The sequence below is a fragment of the Carcharhinus amblyrhynchos genome, chromosome 5 (genome assembly GCF_965287045.1).
Source record: "Carcharhinus amblyrhynchos chromosome 5, sCarAmb.v2.hapA, whole genome shotgun sequence".
Lineage (NCBI taxonomy): Eukaryota > Metazoa > Chordata > Chondrichthyes > Carcharhiniformes > Carcharhinidae > Carcharhinus > Carcharhinus amblyrhynchos.
Window position 1 is genome coordinate 30318792 of NC_137328.1, and position 21145 is coordinate 30339936.

General features: G+C 43.8%; 1 protein-coding gene across 1 annotated transcript; it reads right to left on the reverse strand.

Moving 5' to 3' along the window:
• Window positions 1-1002: 1002 nt before the first annotated feature.
• LOC145343410 (bone morphogenetic protein 2) lies at window positions 1003-20009 on the reverse strand. The gene is made up of 4 exons (XM_080189635.1): window positions 19704-20009; window positions 13737-14337; window positions 4182-4277; window positions 1003-4091 (listed from the first exon to the last, which is right to left on the reverse strand). Exons 1-4 carry the CDS (start codon window positions 19993-19995, stop codon window positions 3974-3976), a joined length of 1107 nt encoding a protein of 368 aa, XP_080045761.1. The 5' UTR covers window positions 19996-20009; the 3' UTR covers window positions 1003-3973.
• Between the last annotated feature and the right edge of the window lie 1136 nt (window positions 20010-21145).

The window sequence follows — 21145 nt, forward strand, 5'->3', positions numbered from 1 at the left end:
TAGAATGATAAGAAATAGTCAACGCGGCTTTGTCAAGGGCAGCTCGTGCCTTACGAGCCTACTTGAGTTCTTTGAAAATGTGACTGAACACATTGACGAAGGAAGAGCGGTGGATGTGGTTTACATGGACTTCAGCAAGGCGTTTGATAAGGTCCCCCATGCAAGACTTCTTGAGAAGGTGAGAGGGCATGGGATCCAAGGGGCTTTGGCCTTGTGGATCCAGAACTGGCTTGCCTGCAGAAGGCAGAGTGGTTGTGGATGGGTCTTTTTCTGCATGGAGGTCGGTCACCAGTGGAGTGCCCCAGGGATCTGTTCTAGGACCCTTGCTGTTTGTCATTTTCATAAATGACCTGGATGAGGAAGTGGAGGGATGGGTTAGTAAGTTCGCCGAGGATTTGAAGGTTGGTGGTGTTGTGGCTAGTCTGGAGGGATGTCAGAAGTTGCAGCGCGACATAGATAGGATGCAACACTGGGTGGAGAAGTGGCAAATGGACTTCAACGCGGATAAATGTGTAGTGGTCCATTTTGGCAGGACCAACGGGATGCAGGAGTACAATATCAAGGGTATGAGTCTTAGCTGGGTTGAAGAGCAGAAGGATCTTGGGGTCCGGGTCCATAGGACTCTTAAATCGGCCTCGTAGGTGGAGGATGTGGTCAAGAAGGCGTATGGTGTACTGGCCTTCATTAATCGAGGGATTGAGTTTAGGAGTCGGGAGGTAATGCTGCGACTCTATAGGACCTTTGTCAGACCCCACTTGGAGTATTGTGCACAGTTCTGGTCGCCTCACTACAGGAAGGATGTGGAAGCTATTGAGAGGGTGCAGAGGAGATTTACAAGGATGTTGCCTGGATTGGGAGGCATGCCTTATGAAGATAGGTTGAGGGAGCTAGGTCTCTTCTCCCTGGAGAGACGAAGGTTGAGAGGCGACCTGATAGATGTTTATAAAATGTTGAGAGGAATAGATAGGGTGGATTCTTGGAGGCTATTTCCTAGGGCTGAAATGGTCGCTACGAGAGGACACAGGTTTAAGGTGCTAGGAAGCAAGTACAGAGGCGATGTTAGGGGAAAGTTTTTCACTCAGAGGGTGGTGACTGAGTGGAATCGGCTGCCTTTGGTGGTGGTAGAGGCGAACTCGCTGGGGTCTTTTAAAAGACTTCTGGATGAGTATATGGGATCTAATGGCATTGGAAGTTACAGATAGTTCTATGGCTTGATAGGTATAGATGTGATTGGTGCAACCTGTGGGCCGAAGGGCCTGTTTGTGCTGTAGTGTTCTATGTTCTATGTTCTAAGACCTCATTGAAATTTACAAAATGCTTAGCGTTTGACAGGTTAGAAGTGGATAGATGTTTCCCTGGCTGGTGAGCCTTGAACTAGGGAACACAGTCTCAGAATAAAGGTTTAGGATTGAGATGGGGAAGAACTTATTTAGAAACTGGAAGCAGGAGTAGGCCATTCAGTCCTATGAGTCTGCTCCACCATTCACCTTGACCATGACTGATCATTGAATTCAATACCTGGATCCTCCTTTCCTCCCACATCTCTTGATCCCTCTAGCTCCAAGAGCTATATATAATTTTTTCTTGAAATCGGACAATGTTTTGGCCTCAACTACATTTGGAGGTAGTGAACTCCAGACATTTGCCACACTCTAAGTGAAGAAATTATTCCTCACCTCAGTTCTAAAAGGTTTACCCCTTATTCTCAGACTTTGACCCCTAGTTCTGGACTTCCCCACCATTGGGAGCATCCTTTCTGAATCTACCCTGTCTAAGCCAGTTAGAATTTTGTAAGTTTCTATGACATCCTTTCTCACTCTTCTGAACTGCAGTGAATATAATCCTAACCGACTTAATCTCTCCTCATATGACAGACTTGCTATCCCAGCAATCAGCCTGATAAACCTTCAAAGTACTCCCTCTGTGGCAAGGACATACTTCCTCTGATAAGGACACCAAAACTGCACACAATACTCCAGATGTGGCCTCATCAACACCCTATACAATTGCAGCAAAACATCTCTATCCCTATACTCAAATCCTCTCACTATGAAGACCAACATACCATTTGCTTTGTTTACTGCTTGCTGTACTTACGCACTTATTTTCAGCGACTGATTCATGAAGACTCTAATGTCTCATGGAGTAGCTACCTCTTTCAACTTACATGCATTCAAGTAATAATCTGTCTTCCTATTATTGCTTCCAAAATGAATAACCTCATGTTTATCCACATTATATTGCATCTGCTGTGCAAATGCCCACACACTCAGCCTGTCCAAATCACGCTGAAGCGTCTCTGCATCCTCTTCACAGCTCACCCTCCCACCCAATTTTGTATCATCTGCAAATTTGGAGATAATACATTCAGTTCCCTCTTCTAAATCATGAATATATAATGTGAACAGTTGGGATCCTAGCACAGATTCCTGCGAAATCCCACTAGTCACTGACTGCCAATCAGATAAAGACCCATTTATGCCAACTGTTTGCTTCCTAACCAGCTTTCTGTCCATTTCAAGACAATCCCATGTGATATCTACATAGTCTGTTACATAAGACCTTGTCGAAACAAGGTGGTCAATCTTGGAATTCTGTACCCCAAAGGGCAGTGAAAGTTCAATCATTGAGCATGTTTAGACAAAAATTTTTGGATACTAATGACATCAAGGGGATAGTGGAGATAAATGGAGTGATCAGCCAGGATCTGTTTGAATAGTGAAGCAGGCTCAATGGCCTATTCTTATGTTTGTATTGTGTTTTCTCTACATAAGTTGCAAAAATTGAGCAGACTGTGAGAGTCCTTTTGGAAGCTAAAGTAGGTGGAATTAGGGAGGATATATTCTAACTATGATTGTTAACTAACAGCTTTGTTTAGTGAGAAATCTAGGTGATGGGTAAAAGCATACAGTGCTGAGCATCATGTTTTAAATGAATTCAGCAGAAAATGACAATCAAGAATTAGAAGTTTATAATTATAGGAGGAAGGAAAGACAAACCAAATAGTAGATCATGGCTTTGTGGTGCAAGAATACTAACATTAAGCAGTAAATCAAATTTCACTTTGAAACACGGGACTGAATTTAACAGGTCACCATGATCCCTGAATCCACACACCTCCCCCCACCTCCTCACCTCCCCTACTCCATCCTCGGAACAGGGTTAATTACTTGAGAATTCTGCCCCTTTCTCAGAAGAAGGATCCACCTTTGAGAGCTGCTGGTTGCTCTGTGCTCTCAGCCATGCCACAGCACGCAGTTCCCAATGCTAAGGAAACCAGGTAAATACAGGGTCAGGAATTCAGGGCGATGAGTGGGTGATTTAAGAGACCAGGGGAAAGATTAAATATGAGAGTATCTCCAAAGAGGCCAGAGGCCCCCACAGAAGGTGCTTCCCAACCACTCCCTGCTGTTGCTCACAACCAACTAGTACAGTTAAAGCTGCTAACCCTACTGCATGGCGTGTGCCTCCCACCTCTGAAGTTAAAGTACTGGTTGTAACAGAGCCCCAATAGGCCAAAGGCCTCCTAATGCCTCCCCCCCTCCAATTTCAGACAGTTGTGGGTGGGCAGGGAGCTGACAGGAAGACCAGCCCTTGGATTTTACAATCCCTGCCACCTTCAAATCTGCAAGTGGGGGAATGTAAAGCGTCGCCCATCATAATACCTTAAAATCAACAAATTTATGGAATTACTCATTATTCAAGCTTTTTCTTAGTTTCATTGAACTGGGACTGACCAATTTATTCAGTTGACTCTCATTAGCTTAATAACTCAATTGATAAAGCTGTAATGTAAGTAGTGTGAATATTATATATGCTAAACACTTGCATAAACATTATGCTAAACATTATCTATTTATAGTTTAATCCATTAATTTCTCTTGTGCTATAATTCTTGTCTGGAATATGAAAATATATAGTATAGATAATGTAGGGAGAATTAGGCAATCACTGTTTCATTCTGACAAAGATCTTAATTGCATGCACAACTCTCTATACACATCTCTTTCAACCTCTCAATAAAAATATCTCCAGACTCTGTTGTGTACATTACACTGACTGAAGAATATTCCTGTGGGATACAGTGCCACCTACGGGAAAAGAAACAGAACAAATTAATGGCCTGTGAATTTTTCAAAAATTGAAAACAGAACAAGAGAAAATTTGAGCGGTTTCCTTGCCTTTGTGATGTGGTTATGTTTTCCTTCACTGTTCCCCATGCAGGGCTTGTTGTTGCCATTTTCTCCTCCCTGGAGGTTGAGCCGAAACACTGACCTCTGGGGAGAAATACAAAATGTAGATTCATCTACAAATTAAATAATTCTGCCATTTATGTCAAGGTCATTAAAGTACACGGTCTTCAAAGATATGCTCCAATTGTGCAGATTTCCTTAACTCAGTTTGCACTAAAGTTGGATTTAGATGTGTATCCTGCGTTTTTCAATATTAGCCATGACTCAGTAGCAGCATCTCCAAGTCGGAAGGTTCTGGGATCAAATCTCATAGTGAGAAGTCTCACAGCACCAGGTTAAAGTCCAACAGGTTTATTTGGTAGCAAAAGCCACTAGCTTTCGGAGCGCTGCCCCTTCATCAGGCGAGTTGGAGTTCTCTTCACAAACAGGGCATATAAACACACAAACTCAATTTACAAAATGATGATTGGAATGCGAGTCTTTACAGGTAATCAGGTCTTCAAGGTACAGACTATGTGAGTGGAGAGAGGGTTAAGCACAGGTTAAAGAGATGTGTATTGTCTCCAGCCAGGACAGTTCGTGAGATTTTGCAAGCCCAGGCAAGTCGTGGGGGTTACAGTTAGTGTGACATGAACCCAAGATCCCAGTTGAGGCTGTCCTCATGTATGCTGAACTTGGCTATCAGTCTCTGCTCAGCAACTCTGTGTTGTGTGTAGTGAAGGCTGCCTTGGGAACGCTTACCTGAAGACGTTCCTGGAAATCAACTGTTACATGTGTTGATGTTTTTCTCTTTTACTCCGCAGGTGCGTCGGTCCACCTTATTGTCTAACGAGGGGCATACACACGGCGGGTCGTGCGTGGGCTGCTCTTGGATGTTTCGAGAGTGGCCTAGTACTTCGCGTTGTTTGTGTACACTTAAAACTGGACCAGCAGATGGGCAACAGATGGGCTCAGTGACTATCACTGTTTGCTGTGCAGATACATGGATTTGGGCCAGTGTCTGTGGGAGTTTGCGCATTCTCCCTGTGGTTGCGTGGGTTTCCTCCGGGTGCTCCGGTTTCCACCCACACCCCAAAGATGTGCTCTTGGGCTGATTGGTGTAACAAATTGTCCCTAAATTATTCTCCCCTTAATCTGGTTTCCAATGTGGGTACCATTAGCATAGACATGGGCCAAGGGTGGAGGAGGAAAAATCACATTGTTAAGATGGCAGCGCGGGCTCGTGGGGCTGAAGGGCCTGTTTCCCATGCTGTGTTGTTCTTTGTTCTTTGAATGCCTGTGACCACCGAAGTGTTTGAAGTTCTTGAAACTGGCATCACAGGTTGTCAGGGTGGTAAGAAGGCACTTGTCACACTTGCCTTTGTTGGTCAGAGCATTGAGTACAGCAGTTGGAACATCATGTTACAACTCTATAAAACATTAGTAAGGCCACATTTTGGAATACTGCATTCAATTCTGGTCACTCTGCTATAGGAAGGATGTTATTAAATGGAAAGGATTCAAAAGGTCAGGAATGGATGTTGCAGGTTCCGGGGTACAAATGCTTTAGTCGGAGTAGAGAAGAAGGTAGAAGGGGGGGTGGGGTAGCATTGCTAGTCAAGGACTGTATCACAGTGTCGGAGAGAAAGTTTGATGAGGACTTGTCAGTTGAGGTAGTATGGGCGGAGATTAGAAATAGGAGAGGAGAGGTCACCCTGTTGGGAGTCTTTTATAGACCTCCTAAAAGTTCTAGAGAGGTTGAGGAAAGGATTGCGGAGACAATCCTGGTTAGGAGTGAAAGTAATAGGGTAATTGTTATGGGGGACTTTAACTTTACGAATATTGATTGGAGTTGCTATAGTTCTAGCTCGCTAGAGGGGTCAGTGTTTGTACAAAGCGTGCAGGAAGGTTTTTTGTCTCAGTATGTAGACAGGCCAACTAGAGGTGAGGCTATATTGGATTTGGTGCTGGGAAATGAGCCAGACCAGGTGCTAGACTTGGAAGTTGGTGTGCATTTTGGTGATAGTGACCACAATTCGGTTACGTTCACCTTAGTGATGGGAAGAGATAGGCATGAACCTCGGGTCAGCAATTTTAGCTGGGGTAAGGGCGATTATGAGGCTATCAGGAGTGAATTAGGAAGCATGGATTGGATTAGGGGATTACAGGGACTGGGAACGTCTGAAATGTGGAGTTTTTTCAAGGAGCAGCTACTGCGAGTCCTTGATAGGTATGTCCCTGTCAGGCATGGTGGATTTGGTAGATCTAGGGAACCGTGGTGCACTAAAAGAGTTGAGTCGATGGTTAAAAAGAAAAAGGAGGCTTATGTTCGGATGAGATTGGAGGGCTCAGATAGTGCACTAGAAAGCTTTAGATTGGCTAGGAGGGAGTTGAAGAGTGAGTTGAGAAGGGCTAAAAGAGGACATGAGAAGACTTTGGCTGATAGGATTAAGGAGAATCCTAAGGCGTTCTATAGGTATGTCAAGAACAGAAGGTTGGTCAGGGCAAGATTAGGGCCAGTTACAGACAGCAGGGGGAAGTTGTGTGTGGAACCGGAGGAGATTGGAGAAGTATTGAACCAATATTTCTCTTCGGTGTTCACGCAGGGGGACATGAATATAGCTGAGGAGGACATTGGGTTGCAGGGGTGTAAAATAGACAGTATTACGGTTGATAAAGAGGATGTGCTGGAAATTCTTGAGGGGCTGAAAATAGATAAGTCCCCTGGTCCGGATGGGATCTACCCTAGGATTCTCTGGGAGGCTAGAGAGGTGATTGCAGAGCCTCTGGCTCAGATCTTCAGGTCGTCATTGGTCTCTGGTGTAGTCCCGGAGGATTGGAGGATAGCGAATGTTGTCCCATTGTTTAAGAAGGGGAACAGAGACTTTGCCGGGAATTATAGACCGGTGAGTCTTACTTCTGTTGTGGGCAAGGTTTTAGAAAAAATTATTAGGGATAGGATTTATAGTTATTTGGAGTGTAATGAATTGATTAGAAATAGTCAGCATGGTTTTGTAGCGGGTAGGTCGTGCCTTACTAACCTTATTGAGTTTTTTGAGAAGGTGACCAAAGAGGTGGATGGGGGTAAGGCAGTTGACGTGGTATACATGGATTTTAGTAAGGCGTTCGATAAGGTTCACCATGGTAGGCTTCTGCAGAAAATGCAGATGTATGGGATTGTGGGTAATCTAGGAAGTTGGATCAGGAATTGGCTATCAGATAGGAGACAGAGGGTGGTGGTGGATGGTAAATATTCATCATGGAGTGCAGTTACGAGTGGTGTGCCTCAGGGATCTGTTTTGGGGCCACTGTTGTTTGTAATTTTTATTAATGATCTGGATGAGGGTATAGTTGGGTGGATTAGTAAATTTGCTGATGACACCAAAGTTGGAGGTGTGGTAGATTGTGAGGAAGGGTGTCATAGTCTGCAGGGAGACTTAGATAGGTTGCAGAGCTGGGCCGAGAGGTGGCGGATGGAATTTAATGCGGAGAAGTGTGAGGTAATTCACTTTGGTAGGAGCAACAGATGTGTCGAGTATAGGGCTAACGGGAGGACTTTGAATAGTGTGGATGAACAGAGGGATCTAGGTGTGTGTGTACATAGATCCCTGAAAGTTGGGAATCAAGTAGATAAGGTTGTCAAGAAGGCGTACGGTGTCTTGGCGTTTATTGGTAGGGGGATTGAATTTAGGAGTCGCAGTGTAATGTTGCAACTGTACACTACTCTAGTGCGGCCGCACTTGGAGTACTGTGTGCAGTTCTGGTCCCCGCATTACAAGAAGGATGTGGAGGCGTTGGAGAGGGTGCAGAGGAGGTTTACTAGGATGTTGCCTGGTAAGGTGGGGAGGTCCTATGAGGAGAGACTGAGGGATCTAGGGTTGTTTTCGTTGGAAAGAAGGCGGCTAAGAGGGGATCTTATTGAAACATATAAGATGATTAGAGGTTTAGATAGGGTGGATAGTGATAGCCTTTTTCCTCGGATGGAGAAAGCTAGCACGAGGGGGCATGGCTTTAAATTAAGGGGGGGTAGCTACAGGACGGATGTCAGGGGTAGGTTCTTTACCCAGCGGGTGGTGAGGGATTGGAATGCCCTGCCTGCTGCAGTTGTAAATGCGTCTAGTTTGGGGGCGTTTAAGAGATCTCTGGATAGGTTTATGGACGAAAAGGGATTGGTATAGGCTAGTGGGTCATTGTTTTTGTAACTGGTCGGCGCAACATCGTGGGCCGAAGGGCCTGTTCTGCGCTGTAATGTTCTATGTTCTATGTTCTATGTTCAAAATAGATTTACAAGGGTGTTAACGGGACTGGAATGTTTGAATTTTAAGGAGAGGCTGGATAGATTGGAACTTTTTCCCCTGGAGCGCAGTAGGATAAGGTTTTTAAACCTTATTGAGGTTTATAAAATCATGAGGTGAATAGCCGAGGTTTTTTTTCTCCAGGGTAGGGGAGTCCAAATGGGCAAAGGTTTAAGGTAAGTGGAGAAGATTTAAAAGGGACCTAAAGAGCAACTTTTTCTCGCAGAAGGTGGTGCGTATATGGTATCAGCTGCCAGAGGAAGTGTAGAGATGGGTACAGCATTTAAAAGTCATTTGAACAGGTACATTGATGGGAAAGGTTTAGAGGGCTATGGGCCAAACACAGGCAAATGAGATTAGTTCAGTTTAGGAAACCTGGTCAGCATGGACAAGTTGGGCTGAAGGCCCTGTTTCCATGCTGTGTATCTCTATGACTCTATAAAAGTAAAGAAGGCATAGAAGCTATAGGCCAGATAAGGCACAAGGGAGTTTGGCAAGATTGGATGGCCTTTAATGCAAGGAATCTGACGAGCAAGGCAGATGAGTTGAGGGCACAAATTAAAACATAGTGTATGATGTAACTGCTGTCACATTGTTGAGAGAGAGGCAAGATTGGCAACTCAATATTCCAGGATATAGCATCTTGAGGAGAGACAGGGAAGTTGTTAAAAGAGGAGGGGATGTCGGAATTTCATCAGGGAATCAATTGCTGCAGAAAGGAGAGATGGCATCTTTGAAGACTCTTCAAACAAAGAATATGGGTAGAATTTAAAAGCCAAAAAGGAGCAATCATGTTGCTGGGAATGTTCTATAGCCCCCTAACAGTCAGACTGAATTAGAACAGATATGCAGGCAAATTGAGTGGACTGAGGGCAGACAGTTTTCGGCAAATCTGTGACGGAAGAGTGGGGCGCATTCAAGAAGGAAATAGGAAGAGTGCAGGGCCAATATGATCCAATAAAGAAATGATGTGGATGTGCCAGTGTTGGACTGAGGTAAACACAGTAGAAAGTCTGACAACACCAGGTTTAAGTCCAACCGAAAATAAATCGGTTGGACTTAAACCTGGTGTTGTCAGACTTTTTACCCAATAAAGAAAACGAACAAATCAAGTGAACCCTGGATATTGAGGAACATGCAGCATTGGATCAAAAGAAAATGGGAGGCTTATGGCAGATATTGAGGGCTCAAAACAGCAGAAGTCCTAGAAGAAAACAGAATGTACAGGAGGGAACTTTAAAAAAGAAATTAAGTTTGCAAAAAGGGGACATGAAACAGTACTGGCAGGTAAAATAAAGGCAAATCAGGGTAAAAGCATAATTAGGGTAAGAGTAGGACCCAGTAAGGATCATAGTGGCAATTTGTGTGTGAAGCTGGAAGACATAGGTAAAATTCTAAATGAATTCTTTGTGTTGGTGTTCACTAGTAAGGATGATGTGGGTATAGACATCAGAGAGAAGGACTGTGATACAGTTAAAGAAATTAAGAGGAGGTTCTGAGTGGTTTGGCAGGCTTAAAAGTAGATGAATCATCAGGGTGGATGAAATGTATGAAATGGCTGTTGAATGAGACATTTGAGGAAAAATCTGGCAATAATTTTCAATTCCTCGCTGGTCACAGGAGAGGTGCCAAAGGATTGGAGGACAGCCAATGTGGTACCATTATTCAAGAAGTGAGGAAGGGATATACCAGGAAACTACAGGCCAGTCAGTCTAACCTCAGTGGTGGGAAAATTGTTGGAAGCAATTTGGAAAGACAGAATTAATCTGCATTTGGAGAGGCAGGGGTTAACCAAGGACAGTCAGCATTGTTTTATTAAAAAGAGGTCATGTCTGGCCAACTTGTTTGAATTTTCCAAAGAGGTGACCAGGTGTGTAGATGAGGGCAATGCACTTGGACTTCAGTAAGACTTTTGATAAGGTCTCATATGAGACAATGATAGCAAAGGTAAGAGTCTATGGGATCCAAGGAAGTTAGGCCAATTGCATTCAGAATTGGCTAAGTGGCAGGAAGCAGAGGGGATGGTCGAGGGATGTTTTTCTGACTGGAAGCCTGTGTCCAGTGAGGTCAGTTAGAAGTCTCACAACACCAGGTTAAAGTCCAATAAGTTTATTTGATAGTAAACCCACTAGCTTTTGGGGTTTGCCTCTTCGTCAGGTCCCGCAGGGATCAGTTTTGGGGCCCTTGCTGTGTGTGGTGTATGTAAATGATTTAGGAGGGTTGATCAGTAAGTTTGTGAATGATACGAAAATTGATGGGGTGATAAATGTTGAGGAGGATAGCTTTAGATTACAAGAGGATATAGAAGGACTGATCAGCAGCAAATGGAATTCAATCAGGATGAGTGTGAAGTGATGCACATGGGCAGGACAAATAAGACAAGGGAATAGATGGTGAATGGCAGGCCCTGGGAAGCATTGAGGTGTGCTTATATAACAGTCCTTTAACAGAGCAGAATAGGTGGATAAAATGGAATGCATATTGTATAATTGCCTTTATTAGCTGTGGCATAGAGTTTAGGAACAGGAAGGTTTTGTTGGAACCATATAAAACGTTGGTTAGACCCCAATTAGAGTATTGTGTGCAGTGCTGGAATCCACATTATAGGAGGGATGTGATGGCTTTGGAATGGGTGCAGAGAAGATTTACCAGGACGTTCCCTGGGCTGAAGAGTTTTAGTTATGAAGAGAGATTGGATAGACTGGGGTTGTTTTCCTTGGAGCAGAGAAGACAGATTGAGATGTATAAACTTGTGAGAGGCATGGTTATAACAAGACAGGAAGAAACACCTAGGGCCATAGATTTAAGGCAAGGGGCAAGAGGTTTGGGGGTTATGAGGAAAAACATTTTCACCCAGAGAGTGGTGGGAGTCTGGAACTCGATGCCTGAAAGGGTGGTGGAGATGTGGACCCTCATAACATTCAAAAGGTATTTAGATGTGCACTTGCAATGCCAAGGCATACAAGGTTATGTGCTGGAAAATGGGATTAGAATTGTTAGGTGGTTATTTCTGGCTGGCACAGATGTGATGGGCTGAAGGGCCTTTTCTGTACTGTAGACCTCTATAACACTGTGACTCTGTGGGATGGACATCAATGGCTAAGCCAGCCTTTTTATTGCCCATTCCTAATTGCCCTTGAGAAGGTAGTGAACCACCAGCTTGAACCACTGCAGTCCATGTTTAAGGGTCTTGCTGTTTGTAGGACCTATTATTCCTGCTATGTGCATTGTTGTTCTTTACTGCTCTACAAGGGCTGGACTTTCAAAGAGCCACCAGTTCAAGACCCAGAACAAAAGGCAAGTGGTTAACACTGCTGTCTCACAGCTCCAGAGACCTGGGTTTGATTCCCAGCTTGGGTCACTGTCTGTCTGGAGTTTGCACATTCTCCCCGTGTCTGCAGGGTTTCCTCCGGGTGCTCTGGTTTCCTCCCACAGTCTAAAGATGTGCAGACTGGCCATTCTAAATTGCCCCTTAGTGTCAGGGAGACTAACAGGGTAAATGTATGTGGTTATTGGGCTTAGGCCTGGGTGGGATTGTGGTCAGTGCAAACTCGATGGGCCAAATGGCCTCCTTCTGTATTGTAGAATTCTATGACTCTATGATTCTAAGCAGGAGTTCAAATTCAAAAATTATGGGGAGGGAGTGATGTAGTGGTATTGTCACTAGTCTAGTAATCCAGAGACTCAGGGCAATGTTCTGGAGACCTGGGTTTGAATCCCACCATAGCGTATGGTGAAATTGAATTCAATAAAAATCTGGAATTAAAATTCTAAAGATGACTGTGAAACCATTGTTGGTTGCTGTAAAAATCCATCTGATTCACTAATATAGTTTAGGGAAGGAAATCTGCTGTCATCACCTGGTCTGGCTTACATATGACTCCAGATCCACAGCGATGTGGTAGATTCTTAAATGCTCCTCAGGGATGGGCAATAAATGCTGGCCCTGCCAGCAACACCCATATTCCACGACCAAATAAAATATCCCAGTGGTCATGTTGAGATCTGAATGTTGAGACTTTCAAAGGGTCTGTTAGGTGGAGGAAGTGGGATACACTATGACTGCACATTAACGTTCCCTTGAACTCCCTTGAACAAAACTACAAGTTTTGTTGTAGTTTATATTTATTCAGTTGTGTGGGACTAACTAGTGCTGGCATGAACCTTGTCCTTCATGGCCACTTCCTGCCACATTCAATTTCCCGACATTCTGCTCTAATTGGCAAGGCAACTGCAACCCCCAACATATTTTTGTCACTTGTACCATGCAGACAGCTTTCGTCTTTTGGGGCACTAAGACCCACTGAACTCACCTCCTGGTTAATCAGGCCATTTTGATCTATAAGTAGAATTGTGACAGCTCGGGAACAGATCCAGGACCTCGGTTTCCTGATCCCAATTTGAAAATCCAGTCCCAAAAGTTCTTCAATATTTATAAAGCATGATGGGGTCTCTCGAAGCTTTCAAGATGCTTTAGAAATGCAAGCTCCTACCTTTCTTTCCCTGAGTTGGTGAGCATTTGGTCTTCTGTGTTGGTTTTATCTTGACCATTACTGCACCTGGTAATTTGCTGCAAAACTAAATCCAGAAGTAGTCTATCCGAAGAGCATTTTCCTCTCCACTGAGTCTGAGCTTTGGCTCCTGCATCCATACACAATCAAACATAAATAAAGGTCTGTGACTGAATGGGAGTTTCAAGCAGGGGCCACACTTCCTTCACTGAGCTTTTGATGGTGACCAGCAGTAAAGATCACCTCAAGGAGACACACTTCATTCACCACTGGTGGAAGACTCCATCAGTGATGTGACAACACTAGAGAGCCTGGGACTGCACTCCTTATAAAAGCGATAGAAGCAGCTCCACTTTAACTTGCAAAAGGGAATTTGGTATATACTTGAAAAGGAATTTGAAAGAAAAATAAAATGCAGGATGACAGTGAAAGAACAGGGGAGCAAGTCAAACCAGAAAGCTCTTTCAAAAAGGCTGGCACAGGAACAATGGGTGGTATGACTTCATTCTGTGCTGTATGGTTCCATTATTTTATAAAATATAATAAAAGTAGCATACAGTGTGAATGGCATTCCAGGCCATGATGTTATATATTTGTCAAATTGATGGACAATGAGTGGGAATGATAGTTGGAAGGAGGTTGGAAAGCAGGAAGGTTTAAAAAGAAAAGTTTCAAAAATGAAAGCAAAGAATTGGTCTGTTTCGATCCAAAAAAGTTCACCTGGATCATACTAGAGCCAGTACTGGTTTAGAACTCACCTGCAGACATTAGCGTAGAAACCCTGTGGTTCAAGGATCCAGTCATTTAACTTCAAAGATTGTAAGTTCAAGTAGCGCAGGTGCAAGCTACACATTCTGGAAATATCTCTGCTGAGTGGGGATTTCCATCTCTGTTCTCTGGAGTTCTTCCCGCTGTTCCTGCTGCTGCGCAGATTTGCCAACTTTTTCCTTTCAGACAGTGCCAACCGATAGGCAACAAGTAGTGGCTCATCCTGAGAGCTGGTGTCGAGGCAGTAGAGGCTTTGAGTCAGAGCATCGTGCAATACCAGACTCCCACTGTCATCAGTAAACTGGAACTGAAATCCTATCACATCCACTGTCCACTGTCTCAGTATGGTGGAAACGTTAAACGTGTCATAGCCAGAGGATGGTAACTCACTCAGATTCAGAATCTTCTTGTCCAGTGGATCGCTAATGGTGAGGTTGTTCCCTTGCAAACCAATATTGTGTATTGTCACATTGACTGTCAGTGACTTTGGGTGAAGAGTTCTCCGCAGAAGCACCAGCTCTGCTGTCATCATGGAGGGCTTGAGCTTGGATATGTTAAACCATATCCATCCTGGATTGTCATATTCAGGAACTAAAGTGAACAGGGACAAAAACATTTATCAGCATGAGGTTTATTTGATTCCTTTATGAAAATTTTCCTTTTGCTGGACTTCCATTATCCATCCTGTTCTAATGTTTCAATGCATTCCAAGTGCAATACAAATGCAAGGAGTTGCTGTGATCGTGTTAACAGCAGAATGTTTGTCTTTGAACTGACAGATCCTCTCCCCAGAGGCAGGTAGATCAATAGATTATTGTAAAAAGGAGAAACAATATCAAATATTTTCAGAAATGGATTAAATTCACAAGACTGAAGTATCTATATCTTGACCAAACATTTCATTCTTTTCACTTTTACTTTCCCAAGTTGGGATTGCTTTATTAGATTACTGTATATTTTCATTTCCATTTTAACTTCTTCAGCTACTTATAGAGTCATAGGGCCCGATTTTACCAATTAGAGCCTAAGGGCCAGATCTGGGTGTAATACGGATCTGAGCCCGGAATCCTCTGTGCAGCGCGCCCATACGCTTCTTGCTGGCTCTGATCTGATCCACGCTGAGGGTAGGGCTGAGCGCTGCCAGAACGATCAGAGCTCCGAACTGCACATGCGCAGTTTGAAAAAATCTGAAATAGCGCGCTTGGGCGCACATGAGGAAAACAGCAGAGAGAGAGCAGAGAGGGGGGAGGATGGACCTGGGAGAATCTTGCAAACTGAACATAATGTAGCATCTTCTTTGTGTTGCCTAATTATCTATGGGAAAGGTAATTAAACAACAGTGTCCTAGTGAGCAATTAGTAACCTACATAATACAAAAGTAATCTGTAACTGGATTGTTGATGTCCCTGTAGCCATGAGCCAGGTGCTGAAACGTTCAGAGTCATGTGGTGAACTTGGAAGAATTGTCCCCGTGGTGGAACTTGGTTGGAAATAAGATTTCAAGGAGATTACGAAATGTAGGAAATCAACCATAGTGAAGAGAAGTTTGCGTTGACAACTTTTCTCTCACATTCCATGGCAGATGTGCCCCTACTTATGAATGTGATTTGTATGGGCAACGTTGGGTGCAGCTAATCTGCCTCTGCAGCAGCCTTGGATCCTTTCTTTCATCTTGTTTTCATCTGAATAGCACAGAATTAGAGGAAGGTAATGTCAAAATTATAATTGCAGGAATATTTCAAAATATGGATGGGGGATATATATTTTGAAATATTTTCCCAATTTATTTGACTGTCAGGTTTTTAGTTCCTACAATTATAATTTTGATATTATCTTCCATCGGGAATTCCTCTAATTCTGTGCTATTCATATGAAAACAAGATGAAAAAAGGATCCAAGGCTGCTGCAGAGGCAGATTAGCTGCACCCAACGTTGCCCATACAAATCACATTCATAAGTAGGGGCACAACTGCCATGGAATGTGAGAGAAAAGTTGCCAATACAAACTTCTTTTCACTATGGTTGATTTCCCAGATTTAGTAATCTCCTGGAATCTTATTTCCAACTAAGTTCCACCACGGGGACAATTCTTCCAAGTTCGCCACATGACTCTGAACGTTTGAATACCTGGTTCATGGCTACAGTGAGATCAACAATCCAGTTACAGATCACAAGTGTATGATACGGGTCACTAATTGCTCACTAGGACACTGTTGTTTAATTACCTTTCCCATAAATAATTAGGCAGCACAAAGAAGATGCAACATTATTTTCAGTTTGCAAGATTCTTCCGAGTCTGTCCTACCGCACCATCCCCCCATCCCCCCCCCCCCCCCCCCCCCCCGGCAAACCAGAGATCCATCTGAACCCACCCCCTCCTCCGGTGGACGTCAGCGGAAGGCCAGGAAGTTGCTGCAGGCTCTCGAAGGACTGCAGGTCAGAAGGATGGTGGAGGGAGACCAGTGATCGAGGTAGGTTGGGGGTGTGCTCTGCCGAGGGGGCCTGCCTCCTGGGGGAGGCTGATCTTGGAGGGGGGGCCTGATGGAGGGCCTGCCTCCCTCGGCGGGGGCGGGGTTCCGATCCCCCGGGATGGGGGTGGCGGGAGGGGAGGGCAGCCGGGGTGGTTAGCGGGGGGTCTGAGAAGGATGGTCGAGGAGGATGGGCTTCAGAGGTTCCCCTGCAGCATAGGAATCGGTTTCAGATTTTTATTCTGCAGATTGCTTACAGCATGGATCTGGAATGGACCAAACGAAGGTAAAGTGGGATTTGGCAGTAAAGTTGGGTACGCGGTTCATTAAATCGATTTAAATGCATACTAATACATTTAAATCGTCGGACTGCCCGATTTGGACGCAGACCAGATCCGTGCCCAAATCGTGTGTCAGTAAAGCCACGATCTGCTTGGATTTGGGTGCAGATCGCATTGAAGGCCCGACACGCAAATTTACCATGATTTTTCACCCAAAAATGGGCATAAATGTTTGGTAAAATTGGGCCCATAGAGTCGCAGAGATTCACAGCAAGGAAACAGGCCCTTTGGCCCAATTTGTCCATGCTGCCCTTTTTTTTAAACCCCAAAGTTATTCCCAATTGCCCGCATTTGGCTCATATCCCTCTATACCCATTGTACCCATGTAACTATCTAAATGCTTTTTAAAAGACAAAATTAAGGCAGCCTCTACTACTATCTCTAGCAGCTTGCTCCAGGCACTCACCCTCAATATAAAAAAATTGCCCCTCTGGACACTTTTGTATCTCTCCCCTCTCACCTTAAACCTATGCCCTCTAGTTTTAGACTTCCCTACCTTTGGGAAAAGGTATTGACTATCTAGCTGATCTAATGCCCCTCATTATTTTGTTGACATAGAACATAGAACACTCCAGCACAAACAGGCCCTTCAGCCCACAAGTTGCGCTGATCACATCTATACCTACCAAGCCATAGAACGATCTGTAACTCCCGATCCCATTAATTCCTATATATTCATCCAGAAGTCTTTTAAAAGACCCCAGTGAGTTCGCCTCTACCACCATTGATGGCAGCTGATTCCACTCACTCACCACCCTCTGAGTGAAAAACTTACCCCTAACATCTGCCCTGTACCTGCTCCCCAGCACCTTAAACCTGTGTCCTCTCGTAGCGACCATTTCAGCCCTGGGAAATAGCCTCCGAGAATCCACCCTATCTATTCCTCTCAACATTTTATAAACCTCTATCAGGTCACCTCTCAACCTTTGTCTCTCCAGGGAGAAGAGACCTAGCTCCCTCAACCTATCTTCATAAGGCATGCCTCCCAATCCAGGCAACATCCTTGTAAATCTCCTCTGCAGCCTCTCAATCTCCTCTGCAGCTGGAGTACTGTGTGCAGTTTTGGTCGCTGCACTTGCGCAAGGATATTTTGGCCTTGGAGGGAGTGCAGAGGAGGTTCACTAGGCTGATACTGGAGATGAGGGGGTTAGACTATGAAGAAAGACTAAATAGGCTGGGTCTGTACTCGTTGGAGTTTAGAAGGATGAGGGAGGATCTTATAGAGACGTATAAGATAATGAAAGGGATGGAGGACAGATGAAAGGACAGCAGGACTAGAGGGCACAGCCTCAAGATAAGGGGGGCGCAGTTTAGAACAGATTTGAGGAGGAACTTCTTCACTCAAAGGGTGGTGAATCTCTGGAATTCTCTGCCCATTGTAGTGGTGGAGGCTACCTCGCTAAATATATTTAAGACACGGGTAGATAGGTTTTTGACAGACAAGGGAATTAAGAGTTATGGGGAAAAAGCGGGAAAGTGGAACTGATCCACTTCAGATCAGCCATGATCTTATTGAATGGCGGGGCAGGCTCGAGGGGCTAGATGGCCTACTCCTGCTCCTATTTCTTATGTTCTTATGTTCTCAATAGCCTCCACATCCTTCCTGTAGTGAGGTGACCAGAATTGCGCACAGTACTCCAAGTGGGGTCTGACAAGGGTCTTATAAAGTTGCAGCATTACCTCCCGACTCCTCTATAAGATCACCCCTCAGCCTCCTAAGCTCCAGAGAAGAAAGTTCCAGTCTATCCAACCCCTCCTTCATTTTTTGCTCGGCATCGTGCTCTATCATTAAGGTCAGTGGAGACGCAGTGACAATGCGCTACATGCACTGGGAGAATTTCCCTCTAGTTATGTTTAAAGCTACTGAGTCATAGCACTCTCACCTCAGAGTCACAAGATCATGGGGATCGAGAGACTTAGTAATTATCATAAAATTCTACAGTGCAAAAGGAGGCCATTTGGCCCATCGAGTCTGCACTGACCACGATCCCACATAGGCTCTGTCTCCATAACCCCATGCATTTTACCCTAGCTAGTCCCGCTGACACCAAGAGGAAATTTAGCATGGCCAATCCACCTTACCTGCACATCCTTGGACTGTGGGAGGAAACTAGAGTATCCGGAGCAAATCTACACAGACACGAGGGGAATGTGCAAACTCCACACTTTAGCTAGGGATGATGTTGGTGTCATGATAATGTTATTGGACTAGTAATGCAGAGCCTCAGGGAAATGCTCTGGAGACATGGGTTCAAATCCTATATGGCAGGTGGTGGAATTTAAGTTCAATTAATAAATCTGGAATATAAAGCGAGTAATAATGATCATAAAAAAAGCGAAGAAAAGGTTGTTCAACTATGGGCATTTTGGCCTCTCGAGCCTGCTGCACCATTTAATAAGATTATGACAACTATCATTAATTGTTGTAAAAACCCATTTGATTCAATAATGTCCTTTAGGAAAGGAAATCTGCTGTCTTTACCTTTAACTGGCCTACATGTAACTCCAGACTGACAGCAACATGGGTGACTATTTACAGTCCTCTGGAATGACCTAACGTGCTGTTCAGTTCAAAGGCAATTAGGGATGGGCAACAAAATTCTGGCTTTGCCCACATCACATGAAATAATTTTTGAAAAGCACAGATTCAATGCTTACTGTTTGATAAAGTGTGGAGGTAATGTTGCACTTTTGGAGTTTTAGGTGTGACATAAAACTGAATCCTTAATACCTGACTAGAATATGTCAGGTTTGTCAGAACCTGCTGAGTGTTCAAGTCTATTCACTATCAATGTCGAGATTGATAGTGAATTATTTTGCCTCTTGTACAACATAAACAAGTCACTTTGCTATTTTCAAGAAAGGTTTTATCTTCCACTTAGTGAGTATGCTATCAGATAGTTTTAATATATTATGCTTGTTAGCATTCAATCATTTTTTATGCTTAAAAAATCCAGCAATTTGAAATAAACAACTTCATAATGTCCAATATTTCCTTCTTTCCCTCCTTGCATGGATGTAACTGGGTCCATATTCAATTGTTCACATAAAAACAAGGTAAAGTGAGAATTTAATTCGAAAAATAAGTTTGACTGAAGCATCTTTGAATTAAGACACCCAAGATGAATGAATTTATAATACATTGTACCTTTGATACTGCGGAAGCTTTGGACTAGAGTTCCCTCAGTTGCAGTGGAGTCCTTGGTCTCCGATGAGCTGAGTTGCTGATAGATCATTCTCATGTAAGGGTGAAGCTTGATACGCCGTGGAAATGTAAGTGTGTTTATATGCAACATCTCCAAAATGGCCTTACTGAATGGTTGCTGTATCTGATTACTTTCTGCGTAGCAATTCATCCCTGATGTTAAAAAAGAGATGAACAACAAAGATCCAGAAAGAAAGCGGAACGGTTCCCTTGGCATTTTGTTTTCTAAACTCATTTTTCCCCAGCACACCCCTAGCTGATCGCTGTGAGTGTCCTGAATATGAGCCTGAAAGTGTGGGGGTGGGGGGGAGGGGGGCTGGGTGGTGGGTGGGGGGGGGAGAGAGAGAGAGAGAGAGAGAGAGAGAGTGAATAATAATGAACTCCAGCCAGGAAACTTGTAATTAATTGCAAATTCTTTAAACATTTGGCAGCTTTTGAATCTCATTAATAACATTAAGAAACTGCAGGAAATCTGTAGTTAACCCCCTAGGGACAGAGAAATATGTTTGGCGTGCAGTTAAACATAGGATTAGAAATGGATACTTGAAAGCTTACTGGTAGGTGATCAATTAGCACTCCAAATACTTTCCATTTCAATTCCTACTTTGTTTTTAGTTTCAAAACTATTTTTCTGTGTTGAATATTAGGGGAGGCAGTGGCACTGTGGTATTGTCACTGTACTAGTAATCCAGAGACCCAGGGTAATGTTCTGGAGACCTAGGTTTGAATCCCACTGTGAAATTTGAATTCAGTAAAAAAAACTGGAATTAAACGTCTAATGATGACCATAAAACCATTGTCGATTGCTGAAAATCTGAAATAAAAAAGAAAATGCTAGAAAGACTCAGCATGTCTGGTAGCATCTGTGGAGAGATCGGGGGTTAGATGCACCAGCCATCCCAGTGCAGTGAATGGCGATTTGGCTGAGCACCAAGTTCTCTACCCCCTGGCAGTAGGCTGTGAACGACCGGTGATTCTTGGCCAAAGTTAACATTTCAAGTCCATGTTGACTCTTCTCCAGAGCTGAAGTGGGGTGAATTGTGATGGATTATATAGCTGGAGAGGTGGGTGGAGAAGGTGTAGCAGAATAAAAGTTCAGGCATAGGTGGAAATTTAGGAGAAATTGACAAAGATGTCACAGATGCAAGACAAAGGGAGCGTTAAGGGTAGTGTTAAAGACTAAAGAAGGTGCTAATAATAACATAAAGGTAAAAGAACAGAATAATAGCAGAAGATCAGTGTTCTGTGATAGCAAAACAAGCTACAGATGGCCTCGTAGGGGAGGGAAGTTAAGAAAAAGAATCAAAATGGAGGATGGTGTTCATGGTCTGATTTTGTTGATCTCAGTGCTAAGTCCAAAAAGCTGTAAGGTGCCTAATCAGAAG